Below are 23,564 nucleotides of genomic sequence, written 5' to 3'. Positions count from 1 at the left end.
GTAGTATTCCCTCTTACATGTCCTATTTCAGAAGTGAGTCCAGAGGACAAGTTTACAAAGTGTGCAGAAACTGTTGGAGAAAATAATGAGGAAAAATCCCATTGCAAAGAAAAATTATGCAGTGGAGTCCATCTTTGTTCTCTGATCTTATTCTTTTATTTATTTGTTTGTTTGTTTATTCAACATTTATAACCAGTTCTCCCCTCCTGGGCTTGGTCTTTTTCCCCCCGAAGACGACTGAAGCGGTGGTCCAAAATGGCCACCCCGAAGAGGAGGACTCAGCTGGACTAAGATTTGTGCAGGAGGGAAGAAAGAGGTGGATAACAACTGAACCGGGACAATTGGGCGAAACAATTAAACAAAAAGTTTAGTTGGTAACATTGAACTTTTAAGAAAAGAAAAGTGAGCGGCAAAAATACAAAGGGACAGGAAAAAAAATAAGAAAATAATTTTGACAGCTAAGCGGGGCTTCGAACTGGGAAAGGAAGAAGCCGGAACTAAAGATTTAATTAAACTGGACTAAAATATTTTGGCAATAAACAGGCATAAAATAAAGCTGGACTTAAGATTGTCAATAATAATAATAACAACAACAACAACAACAACAACAATTTGGAGACTGGATTGTGCTGGAATATTGCGGTTCAAAAAACCCTAAATAAAAAATAGGGGGAAAAGGCGAAGACTTTGCATAACGGAGAGTGCCATCTTCTGACAAAAACTTGAACTCAAACAAAAGGGAAAGCATCCTGTTTCTGTATGAACTGGTGTTGATATAATGTTAAAGAAATATTGAAACAAAGTAAGAATCTTAGAAAGTGAAAGCTGAACCAGAATAAAGAAAGAAGCAAGGAAAGACTGATTGGGGGATTGATTGATGTTTTTGGTATAGACCCTGGGCTGGAACAATTGAGAACTTTAGAAAACTGGAAGAAGAAAGAAGGAAAGTTTCTGAAAGTTTGGAATGGAAAACGTAATAATAGAATTAAGTATGCATATATGAATGTATAACTATTCTCATATTTGTATGTAAAAGTGATGACCTGGAAGTATGTTGTCCACTAAAAAGAGCTTTTTGTTTTTATGTGAAAAATTGAATAAAATTTGTTGGAAAAAAAAAAGAAACATGTCATGAATCAATTTCTGGGGCACCCTTAGCGACAGGGGAGTGTCCTCACAGATCTGACAGACTCAGTCCAATCAGTTAGCAGTGACTGACAACCCAATTCTGGATGATATCTCTACCATAATGGAGAAAAAAAAGGATAATAACTCCCCAAATGAGAACTCGCAGGATTATTTCTTGTTCTTTTTCTTAATCATATTCAGGATTAGTGACTGACTACAAATTTGAGACCATTTAACCAGTTTAACACTAATATATTTCTTTGCCTCTTGAAGTCCCTCTTGCTTTTTCCTTGCCTTTATCCTCCTGTTTCTGCTGTTCTTTCAGTCTCCCTGTTTTTGCTAACTTGCTTCATCACCCTCTTTGATCTTCATCCTTTTATGCATTTGTATCACTAATTTGGGGGTGCTGGGCCAGCAGTTGGGATAATCAGGAAGGAATTTAGCTTAATTTCCCATCTTTTATTATACCAAAGAATATATTTTTATTTGTAAAATTTTCATCACACTCCTTATATTTGTACAAGCTGTATAAGCTAAGGGAGGGGCTTAAAAGAGGAGAGAAAAACATGGGAATATGTTGCAAAGATGAAGCAAATGAATACACAGAGAAAGAGAACAGGGAGAAAATAGTGTTAAAGGACTGGACTGATACTTGAGTCCAAGTTTTATAAAATTATGTTATTCCTTCCGCAGGGCATACAAAACCATTGAAGAGGATGACTTGAAGTTTCCCCTTATATATGGAGAAGGCAAGAAGGTAGGAATAAACCTTGTGTGAAAGGAACCTGAATGCTGCATCATATTTACTACTCAATTTAGCCCCAAGTTGTTTGGAGTTTTCTACTTTCTTCACTTTATTTTATTTTTCTGACAATTTAAAATAGTATTTTGTTTCTAATAATTCAGTTCCTGTGTTCCATGACAAACAAGAAGCCTGTTACAGAAAAAAAGCAAGTTTCATTACTTTTATTGCTGAACTGTTTTATTTTGATTTTTGTTTGCTTTATATAAGTATGCATTTGAAGGCAGTTTAGGATAGAGGGGTTTTGAAAAGAAAAAAAAAGTTTGGATAGGCAGTTCTGCAGTTTGATTCTACAGTGTATAAGTGATCTTTTAAACTGGGAAAAATAAACTTTTTGGATTTGTGCAATTTTGGAGAGTTGTAGAGATCAAATAAGTTTAGGGCAATAAGGATGCCTATTGAATTTCTAGTTACTAGGGATTTTTTTGGGCTGCATTCACAGTTCATTCTTGGAATAAAATTTTCTTTCAGGGATGTGGATCAAAAACAGAGAAATAATTCTGTCAGAATAGCAACCGATTGCCAAATAGAAAATTAGAAAATAAATTATTAGCACTGACCCCTATAATTCTAAAGATGTGGATCTATGAGGAGTGTGAGGACTCTGTGATCTCAAGATTGCTTTTGTTTGCTCATCACATTTATAAGCCCTTCTCTAGTGGCTTGATTGCTTATTTCAATTAATCATATGAACTTCTGCATTGGTCGGACTGTTCTGGTCAGCTCTGCTACAGCTTACATGTATATTTTGATGAGAATTTTGTTTTTTCAACAGTATTTCTGCACCCTTTTTTTGCCCTATGTATGTATACTTTTCTCTGTAACAGTTCTTCCTATTTGCTACATATTTTAGAAGAATTTAGTATCTCTGAAAAGTAATCTGAAGAGTTCCACGCTGTATCTAGGGGAATTGGAGATTACAGTTTCATAACAGTGATGTTAAAAAGTGACAATTTTTTTGAAAGAAGACCCAAATTCTGTTTTCTCTTTAGATTGCAAAAAAAGAATATTGGTTTATATAAATGGTTCTCGAAGTATGGCCAGAGGGCCTCTAGAGATCCACAACGTCAAATATTTTAAAACTCAGTTTTAATTTCTAATATAGTAAATATTGATAAATATACCCCACATAAATCAAAACACTTTGGGGTCTCAATCATTTTTTAAGAAGGTAAAGGGCTGCTGAAACCAAATGTTTGAGAACCACCGGTTTATAGTAGGAATTTTTGACAGCTAATTTTGACTCCTCCTAGTGGTAGCAAACACTAAACTGTAAGGTGTATATGAGGAAAGTCACATGGCCAAAGACATGCTTATGTTCTTTTCTAGTGCCCTGTCAGTTGACATCTACTTGACATTTGAGAAGAAAACTTTTAATTAGCCCTTGTTCTGATATATAAGACAGCTTTCTTCAACTGTAGATATTTAAGGTATGCTACTTAATGTCAAATGATAGAATACAGCACTTAGGACAAATAGCTCCTTTGGAATTATTTAAAGTGGTAGCCATTCAATAATACCTAATTCTATTATTTTTACTATGTATACTTAAGGGTTTTTTTTTCTTGTTCAGGAATCTTTCCCCTAGTCTTCTCCAGTCTTCTCATGCTTTTATGATATTTATCTCTTCCTAGGCTCGTGTCATGGCAACCATTGGAGTTACAAGAGGACTTGGAGATCATGACCTGAAGGTGCATGACTCAAACATCTACATCAAACCTTTTTTGTCCTCTTCACCAGAGGTAGAACATTCATATATATCTATTATAGGGGAACATGAATTAAACCAATATTTTCTTTAAAAGCCAACGAAACATGTATATACTTTCTTTGTATTATTATTGTGCCTGTAAAAGATTTAAAAACACTTGAGTTAAGAAATATTATTACTTAAGGAACAGATGATCAAACCAAATATTTAGTGGGACTTATATAGTGTAGGCTTTCTAACCTAAAACTATTAACAGCAAGTGAGCGAGTCATACCTTTTTATTATAAATCTGCGTACATAATCTGTCTCTTTTTTTAAAAAAAATGATATTAGTGTTGTTTTTATCTGAAAATCTTTATGAGTCTTTCCAATTGAAAAGGAAGATATATGTAAATAAATAGATATGAAGTCGTTTAGAAAGCCCATTTGTTTTTTTAAATTGTGGAGCTAAATGCCTTGAAAGGCTCTGACATATGTACACATAATATAGAAGGCTAGTCAAAGACATCATAGCTTTTTCTAGGAGCAGCAATTCCTTCAGGCTATTGAAACTGATGTTTTAAGGTTGAAAGGGTGGGCAAAAGATGAAGAAATTCTATTTTTATAAATTGTTTTCTGCCAAGAATGACCTAGAATCGGTGAACTATTAAGACACATATTACAGTTTTTTGCCTCTAAGACATGATACTCCCAATTGCCTACTAGGTGATCAAAAGCATGCCATCAGTGTAAGTGGTTTCTTCTTTATCTTCTCTACATGGAGTCAATTTAAGGCAGCTGTGTGTATGACCCTGTGATTATATACAATATGTTTAGCTTTTACTTAATGAAACAAATGAAGCAAATATTACCAATCACTTGTTTTAATAAATCTAATTATAATTTGGTTGATGTTTTCAAATGCCACAAATTTAGTAATTTGTTTTAAATGAGTTGAATATTTGGTACTAATTTTTGACCTCTTAATTCACTTCATTATTGGTCCAAGAAATTAAATGACCCAATTTTGCCTTGCAGAATAGCGTTTAGATATTGCATATACACTATTTATGCAGGGTTCATTAGAAAGCTAAAAGCTATAACGCAATTCTCCAAGATGTTGCAGCTTAATCACATTATTAGATCCCTTCACTTTCCTGGTTTGTGTTGGTTTTTGTTTTTCCTATGTCCAAACTTCAAAAATCCTTTAAATAAAGACTACATTGAAATGAAGGTTCTTGGGCAACTTTGCATTAGTCAGCATGTTAACACTATACTGCTATAAAAAGGCTAAAGCAAATATGTCCTCAGTATGGTGTCTTTTAGGGTTCTAGGAAACTAAATAGATTCTTGAAGGGGAGAAAATATACAAGTTATGTGTGTTAGTAGTGAGCTTTCCAACTTCTGGATTATAGTTCTACCATTTTGATACTTTTAATGAGGATTGAATAATTATATGTGAGTAAATTAATAGGTACCACTTTGGTGGAAGATAACAGCATTCCACGTGCCTTTGGCATATAGCTATGTTGATCACATGACCACAGAAATTGTCTTTGGACAATACTGACACTCTCAGCCAAAAAACAGAGATGAGCATTGTGCCCTAGAGTTGGATACGACTGACTAGTTCATCAGAATTTAAATACTTCATTGATTTTCCCATTTCAGCAGATCAATTAAAATGATAATTCTTTTAAACTTTATTTGGGGTTATTTAACAGGAAAACAATAAGTATTGAAACCAAACTTCTTAAAGTGTTGAAATTCTGTTTCTTTGTCCTAGATTTTAAATATGAATAAAACACAAAATATCATGAATGGCCCTTTTCTTGCATTGTCAAAACATATCCCAAGCTGCCAACTGTCAACTACAAGGTTAATGTGATATTATAGACCAGGTACATGTTTTTCTGAATCCTGGTCTAAATGGTAATTTCGTCTTACCTGCTGTGGTAAGGTTACTGCACTTCTTTAAAAATAGTCAGTGATGAAGTAATTAAAATCCTTGATAATTCAATGGTTTTTTTTAAAATCAAGGAATCAGGTGATTTGACAATGCTAGGAGTATGTGTAGGCAATTAGAAGCTAGTGCTTTACAAAACAGACAATTGAAAAACATAAAGAATATAATCTGCATGTAAGAATAATTTTAAATGAGTCTCTATTTTTTCAACATGGAAGTATGTGAAATCTAAACTTCGTAATGTTTTCCTGATAAATTTATTTTTGAGGTGAAAGGGTTTTTTTGTTTTGTTTTGTTTATAGATTCTGGTCCCTGAATTCTTTCAAAGGGAAGTATGGCTTTTCTTCCGTTCTTCCAGGAAGAACTGTGTTTTCCCTTTTTGATTTGGACTATTCCCCCTACCTTAAGTCAACTTGAAATTACGAGGATTAGACTACAAAACATCCAGAGGAAAGTAAATTGGAACAGACTGGGGACAGTTTACTTTGGAAGATAATTATAGGCCCAAATGTTCATTTATTGATAATGGAAAAAGGTCTAGAAAAAGGTAGACAATAATGGCTATTCCCTAAAAGCTCTTATCTTTTCCCATTCCATGGATTATTTTTCAGGTAAGAGTTTATGATCTTCTCCAGTATGAACATGGACCGGATGATGTACTCACCTTAGCTACTGATGGACTCTGGGATGTATTATTAAATGAAGAAGTAGCAGAAGCCATCACTAATTTCCTGCCAAACTGTGACCCTGATGATCCACACAGGCATGTAACCTCTCTTCTGTAAGCTATCTTTGAAATTGTCCTGCTTTTTCCTGAGGATAATATTGAGGGTATTTTGTTATAATATTTGCTTACCACTTAGAACCAAAAGCATTTTCAGCATGGTTTTCGTATTGTATTTCACAAGAGGCTAATTTTAGTTCTAAAATTTTAAAGTGAATACAAATATATGCAAATAAAAAATGGACTGTAAACAAAAATGTGATTGGAGTCAGTTCAGGTTGAACCAAAGCAAATTTTACTGATTTCTGAATCCTGAAAAGAGATGCGCTTTTGTGAAGCATAGATTTAGGAACTTCAGCTATTGCTTAAAAGCCGATCAAAGCTATCCTATGCCCTGTAGGGAAGAAGATCAATTTTTAAAAACATTTAAGCTGATCTGCTTTCCATTTCTGATATTCACTCACTTTGTTAAAGACAAAGATGAATGCCTGCATATAGCAGTGATTGATGGACTGATTGCATGGTCATATTCAGAAAAATGCAAGCACACATAAATCCTAGAATATAAACAAACATCTAGTTAATAGTTCTTGTATGTGAATTTGTAATAAATGTCAGTTTGGGTAGGAAAGGGATATTAAACAGGACATAATATCTGAATTGATTCATAACTTCAGAACTTGAAAAGGTATACTGACAGTTGAGCACTTTTGTAATCCTAATGTATATCAAAATGAATAAATTGTACAAGATTCTGTTTGGTAGATTTTGTACTGCAATGCACGCTTAAATTTAGTTCCTAGTAAACATCCAGCTTTAATAAACTACCTAGAAGTAGACTAGTTATTACCAAACAAAGTAAGAGTGTTAAGTATTATATGCAAGTACTGTACCTCAGGGCAGTTATTAGATTTGAAAACAAGAGAAATGGTTTAGATGTAAGAGATATTTCTGCAAATTTTCAACTAGATCACTTGTTCACATGCCTTCTTTTAGATTTGTGAACTTCTTTTATTTCATCCAAACACAGTTATTTCTGATAAACTATTTTAAATGATGTTCTTGTCAATATCATTGCCTGTATGTATGCATACATATACATGCATGCATGCACAAATACACAGATATGCCCATGTGCAGAAACACACTTGATGAGGTCCACAATCTTATTTAGTAAAAGATATCCTAGGTGTCAATAAAGCAACAACCTTGCTCAAGATACCAATGTAGTATTCTGAAATTTGAGTATATCTTTTGGTCAATTTTTTTCTTAAATTGTCCTTAAGATCTACTTGTATATTGTCACTTATTAGTGATATTATAGGAGTAGATCTTAAAGAGAGTTCAAATGAGAGATGTATCTCATTTTTCTTTCTGCTTATTGTTTGCACTGGTGTTTCTTTTTCAAGGGAATAAATAAAAATGGTCAGTTCAGATTGCTTGCCTGAAGTGCCGTTTGTTGTCTGCAGTGGTTCCACGATCAATAAATTTAAGGGAGAAGCAAATGTATATTCTGAAGTGCCATACCAATTAGGTACTTCATTAGGGACGACTGATTGCTTGAAAGATACTTCAGCAATTTTGTAAAGTTGCTTTAAAAGTTGCATCTCAAATTCACTACATTAGAGGAGAAAGCATGATGTAATGTTGTTATTGATATTAATCCTCAGATTACTCGGAACATCCTGCTCGTGCATTGCCAAGAAAGAAAAGCAGCCTTCATTATTTACATGCTTTTCTTATTTTTCATTATTTAGATTTTCATTATTTACATATTTTCTATCAGTTTTTTTACTGCCATTTGCTTGCTCTTGTTTAATTTTAGTGTTGTTTTTTCTGTAATATCTGTATATTTTTATTTTAACTATTGAGAATTCCTTACTATGTTCAAGAATTTTCACTACACTTAAAGCATGAAAGATTACAAGCATTTTGTATCAGTAGTTCCACTGTATTGGTTATACTTATTCTAGATCACAAGTAAGCAGTTTGGCTTGTTCCAGATGCTTTGAATTTGTTGGTTTTAACTAGTATGGGCAAGAATAGAAACTGTGGGAAATAAAGCCCAGAATATCTGAAACAGATGAATACTCTGCTACATATATATCAGTATATCACTAATTTAGTTATGCCAGATTAGTTGCCTCTTGCAGTGTAAATTATTCTTTGGTCTTCTGCTATAAGATGCAGGATAAATGGTCTCTTCCTGGTCTCTTTCCTCTTGAGAAAAAAAATAAAGTTTATAGACATTAGACAAAGGATAGATACTTTGTATTAATAATACATGTTTTCCAAAATGGAGAGAAGATTCAGTTCCCTTCTTTTGTAGCATTTAAGCCCCATTGCAGTTTGGATATCTCTAATATACTGGTAGCAGGAAATGTAATAACAGATCTCTCATTATCTTCTCTAGTTTAATCTGGGCACTTCAGGTTTGCAGCTTTGCCTCATGTAATCATAATTAAGTTTCCTAATGCCTGGTAAGACATGTCTTACCTTGCTCAAGATCCCAAGGGTAAATAGCTTTGCAATGTTTAGATTGGAATACTTTTTCCTTCCACAGTGGAAATTGTGTGCAAACTATGTTCTTATCTGTTGAGTTTATAACATTTTTCAAAATAGTCAGAACATTTGGTCCTGGCTGAGGACTATGAATAAGGTAGCAAAATCTGAATGTTAATAAAGCAAATTTATGGTGATTAATATGGGCCATTCTTTCAAACAATAAAGATCCTTTTTGACAGCAGTTTTCAATATTGGCTTTTCCTTCTTTGCTTACAGGTACACACTAGCAGCTCAGGATTTGGTAATGCGAGCTAGGGGAGTGCTGAAGGACAGAGGCTGGAGGATATCCAATGACCGACTGGGCTCAGGAGATGACATTTCGGTCTATGTCATTCCTTTAATACATGGAAATAAACTCTTGTAAAAGCAGCATCAGTGCTGGTACAGGAAATGTTTGATTATTAACAAGATCCTTTGAAAAAGACAGTCCTTTGATAAATGAAAGTAATGGTTCAAACATTCTCTTAAGCTTGAGTAACCTGATCTCTTTATACCTGAAAGCAAGGGCTGATTTGCACATCTCTTAGAGGTTGCAGCTTCCCTAAGCTTATATTATTGGTACATATCAAGACCAGAACTTCAGTGCTGCTAGTATATTTAGTGTTTTCTTTTTAATGTTCCTCCTGGTGAGGACACTGTTGTGATCTAATTTAATTTATTTTTCCCAGTTTAATGTAGCCTAGAATACTGAATGAGATGTGAATTGGGAAGACCATAATTGAAACTGGATAGGCAGCCTTTATTTTCCCAATTTCTGTGCTAGCTTACTTTTATTTAGAAGACACTTAATTTATAATTACTAAAGTTAGAAAAGCTGGTAACTACTTAGGTATCGTTTGAAGGTAGTGATGTTTCAGTGGAGAGGTTCTAGAGTTTTGCTTATGCATATTAATTCAAGCTTTCTTTCCTCTTCACTGTAATGAATGGAAGCTTTTTGTATGTATAGATTTTTCTATGGTGAAATTAACTTTTTGGGTGGTGAAATTAACTTTTTTCTGGTTTCAGTCTAGCACCTGTCAATAAAATTGCCTAAGAGAATAGAGAAACATTGGGTGGTAAATCTATTTTTGTGTTATCTTTTTGTCAAATGTGTAGCTATGATGTAGCAGACTGGGAGATTATTTTAGTTAATATTTACTTGTTATCAGATTTTTCATGCATTAAATGCTTTGGTCTCCTCTTTCAATGGTATTCCTATTGAAAGAATTTTCCTACAAATACTGTTGATTTGGATGTACTGTATAAATGTTTGTCTTGTTTTTTCTTTAGCTATTTAATGCTAGTGAATATTAGAACATTCCTTTAGAACAATAAGCTTCTCCCATTTTCCTACTGTACTCTTTGAGCATTGATTTCTTTTACTGCTTCTATTGTAATCCGTTGCCAAGATGCAGTGGGTAAAAGTGTAAATTATAAATCCATATAGTATAGCAAGAATTTATGAACAATAAGCTTCATTAGTTTGTTTGTAATTGCCAATATTAATAAAATATCAAAATAGATAAGAATAAATATTCCAGTAAGAAACTTACTCAAGCAAAGTATTCATAATTATATATACATAATGCAAGCCACCTCTTCTGGAATTAGATGCTTGAGTTGGATTCCTCAGGTATTATCTTCTCAATCAAGAAATCTAGTAGCATGTTCTATATCATTTAAAAAGTAAATGATATGGCTGGAAAATAAGAGATCAACTTTTGAGAGATCTGAAATATTTTAAATATTTTCCAAAAAAGAAGCTTTAAGCATAAGAAGGAAATGGTTCTATATGTTTTCATATCTTTTTTCTTTAACATTTTCCCATCTTCAGTGTTTTAAGTTGGTATTTTTTGTGGGGCAGGCATTTCATATACTGTCTTTGCATCAATACAAATGTTTCTCTTGGTAGGGTAGTGCTACTGTAAATAAGTTTGAATCCATAACTGAACAGTTCAAAAGATAATTAACCTATGACATCTCTAAATATGTATGCAATAATGTATTTTATAGTAGGCTTCATGAAACTGTTATAAACAACATTTCATAGTGTATGGTCTTTTCAACTCTGTAAGGAAATCTGGAAGTGGATATTACACAGAATGTATTTCTGCATTCACAGTGTATACTTTTCAGTTCAGGTAATTCTTAATGTGGGTCGCTATTGATGTTCAGTTTCATTTCATTCTCATATGTGAAATCGGTGTTTTCTGGGTAAAATACTGTCACTGGTTCATCATCACTTTCTAATGTAGCATGTATATGGAAAAATGTGCTGTTGTGTTGTTTGTCTTCATTTTTCTTTTACATATTCCTCACTTCCACCACTAAAACCCTCTTTAAATGCAAATTGTCTCACTAGGTAATTAAAAATACATATTTGATTTTTATGTTGCTCTACCACGGGAGTCCCCAATCCCCAGACTGTGGACCAGTATTGGTCTGTGGCTCATTGAGAACTGAGCCACACAAATGACAGGCAAACGTGTGAAGTTTCATTTGTGTATGCACAGGAACTAGATTCTGCACGCGAAACCATCCTCTCCCTGCCTGTGCCACTGCTGCTGGCCCGTGGAGCTGGAAAGGTTGGGACCACTGCTCTATCACATTGACACATTGTATTTTGTTACAGCCTTTTTAGACACCTGGGCATAAAAATGAATCGGAATAGTCAATAGCAGGAATTGTATGTATTCATCACTATTACATTCTGTGTAGTTACTCTTTTTCTATAATTGCTAGTTTTACAGTAATCTAATGCTAGAAAACACAGATTCAATTCCAGTGTTACATTAGTTCTTTGCAGTTACTACTTAATTTGCATAAAGAAAAACATGGGTATCTGTAGAAGCTTCCTGTTTTTCATCAGTTGTGAAAGCAACATCATGCAGTTGTACCACAAAATCCACCTCTTTTGGTTGTAGATGTGATCATATGCCATATGTATAAAAGAGATAGGATTTGCATCATGGCAGTGTAACATTGCTTTTGTCAATCTATCCTTTGACACCCTCCCCGCAATAATATATCCATTAGCAATATTTTCAAAAGTAGTCTTAGAATTGACTGCCATGTGTTTTTCCAGGTGCAGTAGTAGTGACATCCTTGTATCAAAATAACACATGGAAACCAATTATAAATATCTTTCTAATAGTTCTGTCTTAATAACATTGTAGCGGCTACCAAATACTTCCTGGAAATACCAAAAGTCCCAGTCAGGACAATTAAAAAAATGTAGTCATGTCAATCCAATGCAAATCTAAGCAACATTGACTCACCTAACAAAATTCAGAAATTTAAGCTGACATTTAAGTTTCCTTCCATTTCTATTGCTGCAGAGCTTCTTCAAAGTTTTGATCTTGTTCAAAAGATTGCTTTGAATCAACAATGAGTCTCTCTCCTGCCCTCCCAAGAAGTATATTTTATATATGTCTTTGAGTAGTATCCAGATGAACGTAAGTAGCAGCTATTTATAAACCTCTGCAAAGAATTTGGTCTTCTAGAACAATACACTGTTGAAGGAACTGTATCAATTTCTGCATATGATAGAGTTGGAGTGGATTTTATGCCTTGTGTTATTAGACTGCAAATGAAGTCTTGCCAATCTCAACAGAGGTATCAAATGGTATCTCTATTTATTTGAGAAGAAAAAGTTCCACTGTGTTAGCAAAACCTAGCTAAGGCTTACATAACATCCCTTCTACATGAATGCATATGAAATAATACTCCATTAATCTATTCTGTTACGGAGTTTGTTATTATTATTTAGAGCAGGTTTCTCCAGATATACTAGTCTATATTTTCCAAATTAGTATTTGGGTTAGTTTGAGTTTTGGTCATTTGGGGCATTGGAAGAATTGTTCAGCACATATGGAGCAATACAAGCTGAGAAAGACTATCTTAAAAATAATGATGCTATACACCAAAACGCTGAAAATGAACAAGACTATAACTTCATTATTATATATTAAAGATCTTGAAGGAGTGTTGTTAAACAAAACCAAATACCCAGCCTCACTCCTTCACTCATCCACAATGGAGGAAACATCTGTATTTTTTTAAATGACTGTCTCAGTTAAAATCTAACTGAAAACATTTATAGGAAAATATAAATTTAAAATTCAGAAAAAAATTGTTGCTAATAGAGCAATATAAATTTCCATAATGTTCTTTGCCTGGTACTAAGTCAACAACATATAATTTCAAAATTCCAAGATATATTAATTACATTATTAAGTTTTACAACTGTGTAGTCTAAAATTTCCTTTACCAAATTAGGCAGTATTTTGGGGGTGATTCTTCTAACACCTTATTTCCAATTGTAGCTAACAATTATATAATGTTTTTAATGAAACATTCCAATTCAAATTATCTAAGATCTTGTTTCATTACTTACCAATGCCCATAAAAAGGATTCGTCTTAATTACAATCTAAAATCAGCAGCACATGACAAGTGGTCTTGGATTCCAAACAATAGTGAAATGGTTTTTTATCAAGAACTGTCAAGTGCTGAAAGTAAAGTAGTCATTGTATGTATTTTCTCTGAGGTCTGATTCTTATTTTTGATAATGAAGCACTAGAAATCTACAAAGCCCATTTTAGTACTTTTGCCCTTTGTACATGTACTATTGCAGTTTGCATTTTACAAACATTTGCACATTCTCAATTTACTTTGTTTTCTTTTAAAGAGATGTTGTAGGCCAGGGGTGTCAAACTTGATTTCATTGAGTGTTGTAGTTGTCTGCTGTTGGAAAAGGAGGGGCATGGTCGGGGTGGCTGAAGGAGCGTGGCTCGGGGATGTGGTCAGCTTGACATCAATCATGTGTGTGGTACCTGTGGGGATTGGGCTGGGTTGGGGAGGGAATTCAGGGATTTCCAGTGGGTGGGACGGGGGTTGGGAGGGTTGTCCCACAGGATGGGGTGAGGTGAGGCAGGGCAGCTATAGCCAGAAACCGATTGCCACCCTGTGCTTGCTGCCCTTTGTGTACGGGGGATGGGTGAGTTGATTTCTGGTTGTAGCTGCAGTCTGCTGTTCCCTTAGCTGGCACACGCTGTGGCTCTGAATCCCACCACTGGGTTGGCTGTCCATGCAGACTGCTGGGTGCGCTTATTCCATCCCACTGTCTGTTTTGGCTTGCAGTTGGAGACCTGTCATCTTGGCCCCTTTGCAGGTCTTGCCCTTAGCCTGTGTGTTCTCCTCACATACCTGATGCACCTCGGCCCCACTGTGGGCTGCCACCACTGCCACTCAGCAGACCCACCCAGCCCAAAGAAGGCGAAGCAGCCAGCTAGAAAGGCTGAGTAGGGGTGGTAGAGCAGGCCCAGGCCCAGGCAAAAGACAGCCACTGTGAGTGAGGAAAGCTGAATCCCCATTGGTGCCATGGTTGCCCATGCCCATCAGAGATGGGGGAAGGCACGCAATCACAGGTGATGATGGCAGTGGCCTAGTAGACCTGCGTGAGCTGCTGGCAGCCCATAGTGGTGTTGAGCTGCATCAGGTGTGTGAGAGGAATGTGGTCCATGTGCAGGCCAAGAGCACAAGACCTGAGAGGGGGCTGAGATGAGTACCGGTGACTTGTTCCCCAATGGCAAGCAAAAACAGATTGGACAGAGTAGGTGGGCTGATGGTGTCTGGCAGTAACCACCCCACACCCTCTTCACCTTTCTTACCCCGTGGCAGTAGCCCATGGCAGAGGTGCAGGGGAGAGGCATGCTGGATGCACCAGGCAGCTACCTGTCCCAGCCACATGGAATGGTGCAGGCATGTCCGGTGGTGTGCATAACATGCCTCCCCGCCAACTCTGCCTGCTCCCAGTGCTGCCACACTTGTTTCTTGGAGGGCCAGCTGCAGAGCCCCTGCTGCCGGACACCCCACATGTACACACACCTGAAAGCCGGTAAGGGCAGTCTTCCTAAAACAGCTAAGGGACTTGCCCATGTCGCTTTTGCCTGGCACATACCCTCCTGGCTGGCATGCATACACACAGGTGGCAGGTGCATATATGCACAGGCCTAGGCCACCCCATCCCGGCATATGTGCCTGCACCGTCCTGCTCGCCTGCGCCCGTCAGGATGGCATGGGCAAGGCTGAAGCAACATGGACTGGCCCCTTACTGTTTCCAGGAGGGTCATGCTGGCTGGATCTGACCACATTGTGGGCTGGATCCGGCCCATGGGCCTTGAGTTTGACACCCCTGTTGTAGGTAGACTTAAACCTCTACAATCATTCTGCCAAATTATACCTGTATTTTACTTGAAAACGTATTCCATTCCAATCTTTGCTTTATTTTAGTGGGATAATGATTATATTTATGGAATATAATATTTTCTAGGCTCAGCATTCTACATGATGAAATGAATTTGATGGATAAAAATGATTTAGATTAATGTACTTAACATTGTGACTGTCATTTTTTTTGTAATTTAAGAACAAAAATGTTTAGCAAAGGGATATATTTTATGTGTTTTGAAAAATTTTCAGTGCAATTAAGAAAGCTGAAAAACCAGAAAAATGTATGCACATTAAAATTTTTAAATGGAATTGTAAAAAAATAAAAATAAACAGAAAAACTCATTAAGGCTTTTTATATTGGATGGTGTTTCTGTGGGATTTATAGCTGATCGGTAAAAGCATAGAAATTTTTCATGACATGAAATCAAATGAAGAAAGTCTAATTAAGAGCAATCTAAATACAGTATCATACTTTATTGTGAAAGTTAAATGAAAATTTCCAGTCTGCAAATTGTTGTTATGCTATTGCTTTTCTACCTGTATATTTTAGGATATATATAAGTTCAGTGTACAAGTCTCCTGCTTGATGAAAAAGTGTTAAAGAAAACCAATAGCAAGGATGTATGACTTATTGCTTACAAAATTGTATTCATTTCATTAACTTGGCATTCAGAGTTTTATTGAGTACTATCAGAAGTCAGTCAAATCAGCTTTTTCCTTGCTAGTTTATTTCAATTCATTGAATGCAGAATTTATATATGGGTTTTGATATAGAAAATACATGGCTACTGATGAAATAATAAACTACTGGCATATGATAAAATTGATTTATATGCAACCCTAATCTCTAACATCTTGAACTGTACTATTGTCTAAGGCAGGGGTGTCAAACTGGATTTCTTCAAGGGCCTGATCAGCATTGTAGTTCTGCTGTGTGGGCCAGCGACAGTGGTCAGGACAGATGCCTCCTGCAGCACCCTGTTGGCCAAAATGGGGTGTGTGAGGTCTGTGTGCATCTCCCCTGCACCTCGTTTTCGCCCTCCATGGCCTCCTGGAGCACTCTGCCAGCCGAATGTCCATTTTTGGCCTGTTTTTCAGCCTGGCTTTGGTTTGTTTTCGGATGTTTTCTGCTCATTTTTTTTACCCAGTTTCAGTCAGCAGTGCTGCAGGAGGCCATGGAGAGTAAAAATGAAGGGGGGGGGCACCGCATGGGTCCGTTTTAGCCGCCAAAAGCACCACAGACCAGTCCCTTGATATTTCCAGGCTGGCCCCCCCGACTGGATTTAAGCACCCCACATCCGGCCCGCAGGCATTGAGTTTGACAACCCACGTCTAAGGCAATAGTTAAGCTATCAAATTGAGTCATAAAGGGCCTCCTTGATGACTTCTTCAAGGTATCTTAATAAATGAGATAATATAATGAAAGAAAATATTAGTTCAATTGATAAAAAAAGATCTATATTCAGAGAATATTTATTTTAAAACTTTCCACTTTATCACATCTAACCCATATCCTGCTAAACTTGTGATCCTTCCTAGATGCCGGGTTGGGTGCCTGTATGTCACTTTTTTTTGTTTATATGCATTTGATTAATATATTTCAAATATAGTGCTTTATCTATTTAGTTAATTACTAGAGAGGCTTACGAGACTGCCATCCCTACTGCAAAGCCTATTTTCTGAAAGCACAACATAGTCTCAGAACTGCAACTGTGCACATCCATGCTGTATTCTTTACATACTAATATGGACAACAAATTTTAAAACCAATAGAAAATAATTACTTTATTGAAATAATTTCCTAATAGTAATTAAAATATCACATTACCAAATCAGCAGCCTGTTTCCAAATCTGTGGCATAATTGCTTTTTGCTTTTTTAAGAAAACCTGGTTTCCAAGTAATATTTTCCCTGTGTCCCTATATCTTGCTCACTCTTTTTCTGACTTTTCATGCAAAATATAGATGGCAAGAAAACACTGAAAGGTTAAAATAAAACTGGACTCTCAGTAACATGGTAATTTTGCTATGGTGCACAAATACATGCTGCAAACCATTAGCTGCCATTCCAACATGGCCTCCTGCAGCCCACTGCCAGTGAAAATGGATCTGGGGAGGCACATACCCAAGCTCCATTTTCACTGGCAGAGGCACTGCGGGCTGGTCCTTCGCTGTTTCTAGGTTAGCCCTGATGGCCAGATGTGCATTCCAAAACACAATAGTTGATTAGCAGGTACATAATAAATTGTGTATTTTCTATTTTTGTATAATCTGGTATGTATTTTCTAAACAAAGAAAAGCTCGTGTTTTTGGCAACAAATGTGTTTGTTGACTCTAAATTTGTTTTTCTGCCTGTGAATGTTGACAGTATTGAAAATTGCTCATTTGGGTTTAGTATGTCTTCAAGAGAACAATTCCTTTCCTAATTTTAATATGAGGCTAAACTTTGTTATTTCAGGATGTGCCAGAATATGATACATATTCCTCAACATTGACAGGAAATACCATGCTTTTTAGGTTTATTAAGATTGTTTTTCTGAGCCGGTACTATATATTCTATTAAGATTCTTCTGTATTGCTATTATCATTAGATTTTAATACATTAATAATATATTCTTCCAACAGCTAAGTTCACTGACAGAAACCTTATTTCAATCATTAACCAATAAAAATATATTCAGTAAAACAAAGCAGTTAAATCAAGATCAGTGACTGCTGACAACCATTTGTGGATGATGTTTCCACAATGTTACAGAATTTTGCCATTTTTAGAGACTAATTTATTCTAGTTATCTAAAAAATAAGGCAAATAAAAATTATTGGAGTGACCTGGAAATGTAAATTAAAGGGTTAATCAAATGATGGTGAATGTCCTTTTAGAACTGATAAAAAAAAACATGGGCTGTGGCAAGTTCATTGTTCAGTCTATGTTTATATAGTTGTAATCACTTCTCAATTTGGAAGTAGCAATAGATGCAAAAGACATTTTAGAGCAGTGATCCTCAACTTTTCCAGCTCCATGGGCCAGTGGGAGGGGATGGTTTTGCATGCTCGCGCAAATAGAGCTTTGCATGCTGGCCCACTGCTTGCATGACCTGGTTCTTAATGGGCCATGGACTGGTTTCAGTCCACAGACTGGGGATTGGGAACCCATATTCTAGAGAACTCCACGTTGTATGTTTCCAATTGAGAACTAGCTTTCTAAACACAGGTTATAGTTTTAACATGGGATATTCAAAATACAATTATTTATCTCTAATGAAGACAGATATATTCAGAAGCATTTTTGAAAATCTGATTTCATAATTAAAATTTCCAAAATATAGGTTATACTTTAGCATTTCACTATAATTGGATATTTCTTTTAAGAATTTCTTGAGGTAACATTTTGATTTAACCCTTTTAAAATAAATTTAAGGTTTAAGACTGTCATAAAATTTAATGACCATGTTTCCAAGTTTCTAAACTGGGTGACATTTACATTTTTATATAACAGAATTATATTTTATTGTTCTTTCTCTATGGTCTATATAATTATTTTATTGAATAATTATGTATGGATATCCAAAAATAGATATATTTATTCATTAACACTAACTTGGATGCCAGGTTTTTTCCACCAGCAGGACTGTTTTCAGCAGTCCTTCAAATATGAGTGTTGAAAGAGGAATATAGGAATGAAGAGACAACCCAAACCAAAAGTATGTGCACAAGCTTTTTCCTGCTAATTTTCCCCCCTAAGTATTCCCTTACTCCTTTCTCCTTCACTATTCTTTATGAACTGTATTGTACAAAAGCTTGTATCAGAATTCCTGAAATAGCACTAACACTTTGGCTTCTTTGGCTTTATTCTGTATTTTCTGTTTGAATAAGATCAGTGTAATGACATCTAACATCAAGAATTTCTATACAGTGTTTAACAATGAAGGCTGTTAGAATTTCTACTTAAGTATGGCTTTTTAATGTTGAAAAGACTATGAGCGATACTCATGAAAAATCAAGAAATTTCTCTAAAATTCTTAATCCTTTATTTCTGTAATTTGAAATTATGACTTCTATTGTTTATATTGTAGTTAAATAACCTATGTTGGATTGTCTTTGAAGTATTGCTCACTGTAGATCTGCACAATCAAATGATGAATACATTGTTTACAGAAGTCAAAGAAATAAATTCAAGACCATAAATATCTATCTGGGTAACAATTTGGAAAAAAGCTGATAATGGAAGTGCTACTTTAAAACACATAACAACATTTCAAGCATTTAACATTGTTCAAACTGTATATACAATTCAATTTTTTGGAATGGTGATATTAATGTACTGAAGTTACACCAAATCCCCAACTTACTTATATATAAATATGCACATTCATGTACACATACATATACAGAAGGCACTTACCCTATGAAATGAGCCCAATTTGAAATTTTCTCCAATGGTATCTCAAAAGACCCTAAAATATGGCTCTTCAATCCAGGTTTTTGGTGAGAATGATCAATGCCCCTTTTCTTTTTTCCTTGTTTCTATCGTGTTTCTCATATAAGGCCGGGTCTTTTTTTTTTTTTGAGCCCCCCAAAAATGGATAGGCCGTCTCTTTGGGGGTGACTTAATTCCCCCCCCTTGCATCTTCGGGCAGGTGGCGATAGCTTGGATGTTTACCTTGGCATTGGTGGGGCACTTCGTATCGGGGTCAATGCAGGCAGCACCATATCTGGGTGTGCAACAAAAGTACTTCCTAGCGGCGAGCCCCCCCACCACTCCCCCCATTTCGCATGTTTTAATATAGGCCTTAATTTGGGGGGAGGGGCTTAATTTCATTTCATGCCTATAAAACATGCTGGGACTTCCTCTTGGGGGAGGCCGTATTGTTGGAGAAACAGGGTATCCAGTTTTTTTCTCTTTGCCATCTCTGTTCCTTTGGCTTATCCTTTTTGTACTGTTCCTTGTTTTTTAAATGTTTTCAACTATTTGTAACATACAGAGCTGCTGAGTCAGGCAGCATATACATTGAATAAACTATTATTAATTATTAATACAAGTTATAATGTACTTTATGATTTAGGAATCATGTTTTCTAATGACTTTTACATTTAAACAGTTGAATCTTTGTTCCTTTAGACTTCAGTAATACTACTGAATAAGACTAAAAGAAGTAAAGATAATTGAAAACATTTCTGAATACATGTTTAACAATATACTAAAACTGCACTGCATATTGTCTGCAATGCAGCTTGCTGTTTCATCCATAAAAACCTGGTTACTACACCGTTATGTCCCAATAGATACATGTAAGTCTTCCAAATTAGTTTTAAGAATAAATGAACATTGGGGGTAGCAATAACAAACATGTCAAAAAAACAATTATAATCTTATCAATTTTGTAAAAACACAGCTGAGCATCTAGTACACCCCTTCTTTTACAAGTGTTTTATTACTGGTTCTAACAATCTAGAGAAGCTAAAAGTCTTAGCAGAATTTAAAGTTTTTATAAAGCTACTTAAAGCAGTTGTGGGGAGGCAAGATTTTGCATATACATATACAGTTTTCTTAAAACTTCACTTCAAAAACTCTGAAAAAAATATTGCTATTGTTTAGATCTTTCTCTACTACTGTTTTACTAGAATCCTTATACTTCAGTTATATCTTTAAACAGGCTGTTCTACAATATATAGCTTTCTAACTCTGGGCTAAAATGATATATTTTTAATGAAGACACGATTAATTATATTAATACAAATACACTATAATGTACAACTTTTCAGATTTACTTTTATAATTTACATATTTTACATATTTAAAATAGTATAAAACTAAAAAATATGGAAGAAAATAATATGAGCCATGACCTCCATTATGGTTGGGTAGTGAATCTTCACAAAGTAACCTAATGTATGAATCCTTTACTAAAAGCAAGTTATAGAATTTCTTTATTATTCACAGGTTAAGTATTTCAATGAAATTTTCCATTAGAAAGTTTTAAAATGATTTAGAAAATGTTTACAGAGTTCTTTTTTATTTACTAAAGGTAAAAATATAGATATTTAAATATATGGGTTCTGATAATAATATGCACAATAAGTTTATTTCATGTTTTAATATAGTTTTAGTAGTTTTATTTATCTTAATGCAATCCTAACGTTTTTCTATAGTCTAAACTTTGAAATATACAGATGCATGATTTCATTCAATTTTGATGCCTTTAAACTTGAAAAAATTACAATATAAAACAAAATCCCGAACACTAATTTGTAATATCTCATTAGGAAGGCATTCTATATTAAAATATATTAATAAAAGTAACTATAGATACTGATCTAGAAGCAAAGTATATAGTTTATACAGGACACATAATATTTATCAGAATATTAAACTACTTTCAATGTTCAGATTTCAGATGGTTTTTATCATTCAACTATTTTACAAAGTCAGAATTGCAACATGAATTGAATTCATTTGCTTTATATTATTAATACAAAACATTTAAGATATGAGAAACTACGAGGCTATTTTGTATGTATTCCCAAAGTACAAAAATACTTGCTATTTTAGTTTTCTATATACAATTTAGTCCTACAATAGCAACATTTCTCAAGATGTCATATATTCAACGGCAATAAAAGCTAAATCAGGAGACTAGAAGCAGGTAGTCAGATTAACAGATTTTTAAAAAAGGTTGTAACTATGAATGCCTGTGCTTTTTAATAGTATTTAGTACTCTGAAAAGGTGCTACCAGACCCCCCCCCCCTTTTTTTTTTTTGCAATAATAGGTTAACATGATTTTCCTGGAATATTCCCTGAAAGAAAATTCTTAAATATTTGTATTTTCATTAAAGTTCCAGCACATCCACATATTCGTAAGATTATTTAAGGAGTCAAAAGAAAGCCAAGTCCTGTGTCTTTCCCGAATATAATCCCTGGGAAAACAAAGGGGATTCCTGTTGTTATTGTCTTCATTTGCAGCTGATCATCACCAGCACTAGCAAGGCAGTAGCTTGCGCAGTTATCTCCACAGCGGGCAGTATCACAGCCCGACGAACAGCACAAACTACTACCTCAGCCAGGGTCATGGTGCACCCGACCCATCTTGAGTGGGGAAGGGGGGGCGGAGGCGATAAGGGGGAAAAGAGGGATGGAAAGCATGCTCAACTTTCAACGAAGCGAAATCTCCAAAGAGAGCTGAAGGAAGATTTTCGCCCCTAAATCTGCCGCAGACATCAGCCCGGGTCTTGTCCTCGTCTGGCTACGGAGACCCCGCCCCAATCGTTGCTCTCCCCATCAACGTTGCCATTTTCCTCGCCTGACCTGAACATCTCGTTTCATTAGGCACATTAAAGGCCCCAGCTGTGACCAGCATAATAGTCGCCCGTAGCGCCACAAAGAGGAAAAGTCCCTCAGGAAATCCACTGCGCTGCACCCGCTTTTCCCCCTTCAGCGGTTACTCGCCTTTGTCCGAGCAACAAGGGTATCCTCTTCAGGCATGCATCACCTTATTTTAGGAGCAAAAAGCAGGAATTCACAAAGAGCCGCCCAGCGAGGCGCCATTCCGAGCGGTCCATGGCTGCAGGTATATGACGGCGACTGTCTCCTGCCCCGGCTCAGAGAATGAGAGACAGAAATGGGTGATGGAGGGACGCCAGAGACCCTGAATTCTTTCTTTGTGAACAGCTGCTGTCCCCCTCTTTTTTTCTCCCGACCGAAGCTAAACCTTTCCGACTGCATATCTTTGACGCTCCCGCCTCTTTCGGCTCCCCTTCCCGCCCACGCGGCTTTCTCGGAAAGGATGAGAAAACTCGCCTCCGCTGGCAGCCTCTCGCGCGCCCAACCGGCGGAAACCATAGAGAACAGGGGAGGTGAAGGGCTCGCAAATTACACGTGACTAGACCGGTGTGTCATACAGGCTGTTGCCGGCGCCATTTTGAACCAGAAGGATGGGGGAGGGGGAAATAAAACCAGGCAGATTCCAAGTTCTTTTTCTTGCTAATCTTGTTGGGAAGTGATGCGAAGATCGAAGCTTTACAAATCGAAACCCCGAAGAAAGTTGGAATTTTTAATGGATTTCCAATGCAACCCAGTTTTCTGTTCTGTCATCAAGTTAGGGGCCATTCAGCAGAAAACAAAAAATAGCGGGAAACTTGAAAGGCTACCCTTTTCGCGCTCTTGGTGAGGAATAGTGGGAAATGTAGTTCAGAATGCACTAATTCCAACCAGCGGCTATACTTTTCGTGAAGAATTAACGAAGATTTGATCGTGGAATAAACGCATTTTTAAATATAGGAGAAAAATCGCGTTGCAACTAAGTTGCGGTCTCTGCATTGAGTACATTATCCTGAAAAATGCAAAATGCGTGCGCGTTATTTTATATGTATGGAATGGAGAAATAATGGCTTTCACTTAATAGAACCACGACGGAGAAGAACTATCAGTAGCTGGAACCCAAGATTCTCTTCACCTATTCAAGCACTTTTGTCTATTCTCC

At 35.9% G+C, this 23,564-nt stretch overlaps 1 protein-coding gene and 1 long non-coding RNA gene across 3 annotated transcripts in view; both read left to right on the top strand.

The window, feature by feature from the left end:
- PPM1H (protein phosphatase, Mg2+/Mn2+ dependent 1H) overlaps nt 1-11,198 on the top strand; it is a 54,796-nt gene extending 43,598 nt beyond the window's left edge. Inside the window, exons 7-10 of one of the 2 annotated variants that reach the window (XM_026700272.2) lie at nt 1,822-1,885; nt 3,565-3,672; nt 6,198-6,349; nt 9,092-11,198. In XM_026700272.2, coding sequence (XP_026556057.1) covers nt 1,822-1,885; nt 3,565-3,672; nt 6,198-6,349; nt 9,092-9,239 — 472 coding nt within the window. In that variant the 3' untranslated portion in view covers nt 9,240-11,198. Of the gene's footprint in view, nt 1-1,821; nt 1,886-3,564; nt 3,673-6,197; nt 6,368-9,091 lie in introns of both variants that reach the window. The other variant, XM_026700263.2, reaches the window with a different exon arrangement.
- A 3,499-nt stretch (nt 11,199-14,697) lies between these two features.
- Nucleotides 14,698-15,429, top strand: LOC148125581 (uncharacterized). Its single transcript, XR_015743809.1, has 2 exons — nt 14,698-14,826; nt 15,304-15,429. It is a non-coding gene; the product is annotated as an uncharacterized LOC148125581 (long non-coding RNA).
- The last annotated feature ends 8,135 nt before the right edge of the window (nt 15,430-23,564 follow it).

This window comes from Pseudonaja textilis, chromosome 5 (genome assembly GCF_049901715.1).
Source record: "Pseudonaja textilis isolate UNSWEBS1 chromosome 5, rPseTex1.2, whole genome shotgun sequence".
In the NCBI taxonomy this organism is placed as follows: Eukaryota; Metazoa; Chordata; class Lepidosauria; order Squamata; family Elapidae; genus Pseudonaja; species Pseudonaja textilis.
The sequence above is the reverse complement of the archived record's forward strand: the minus strand, read 5'-3'. Positions and strand labels throughout refer to the sequence as shown.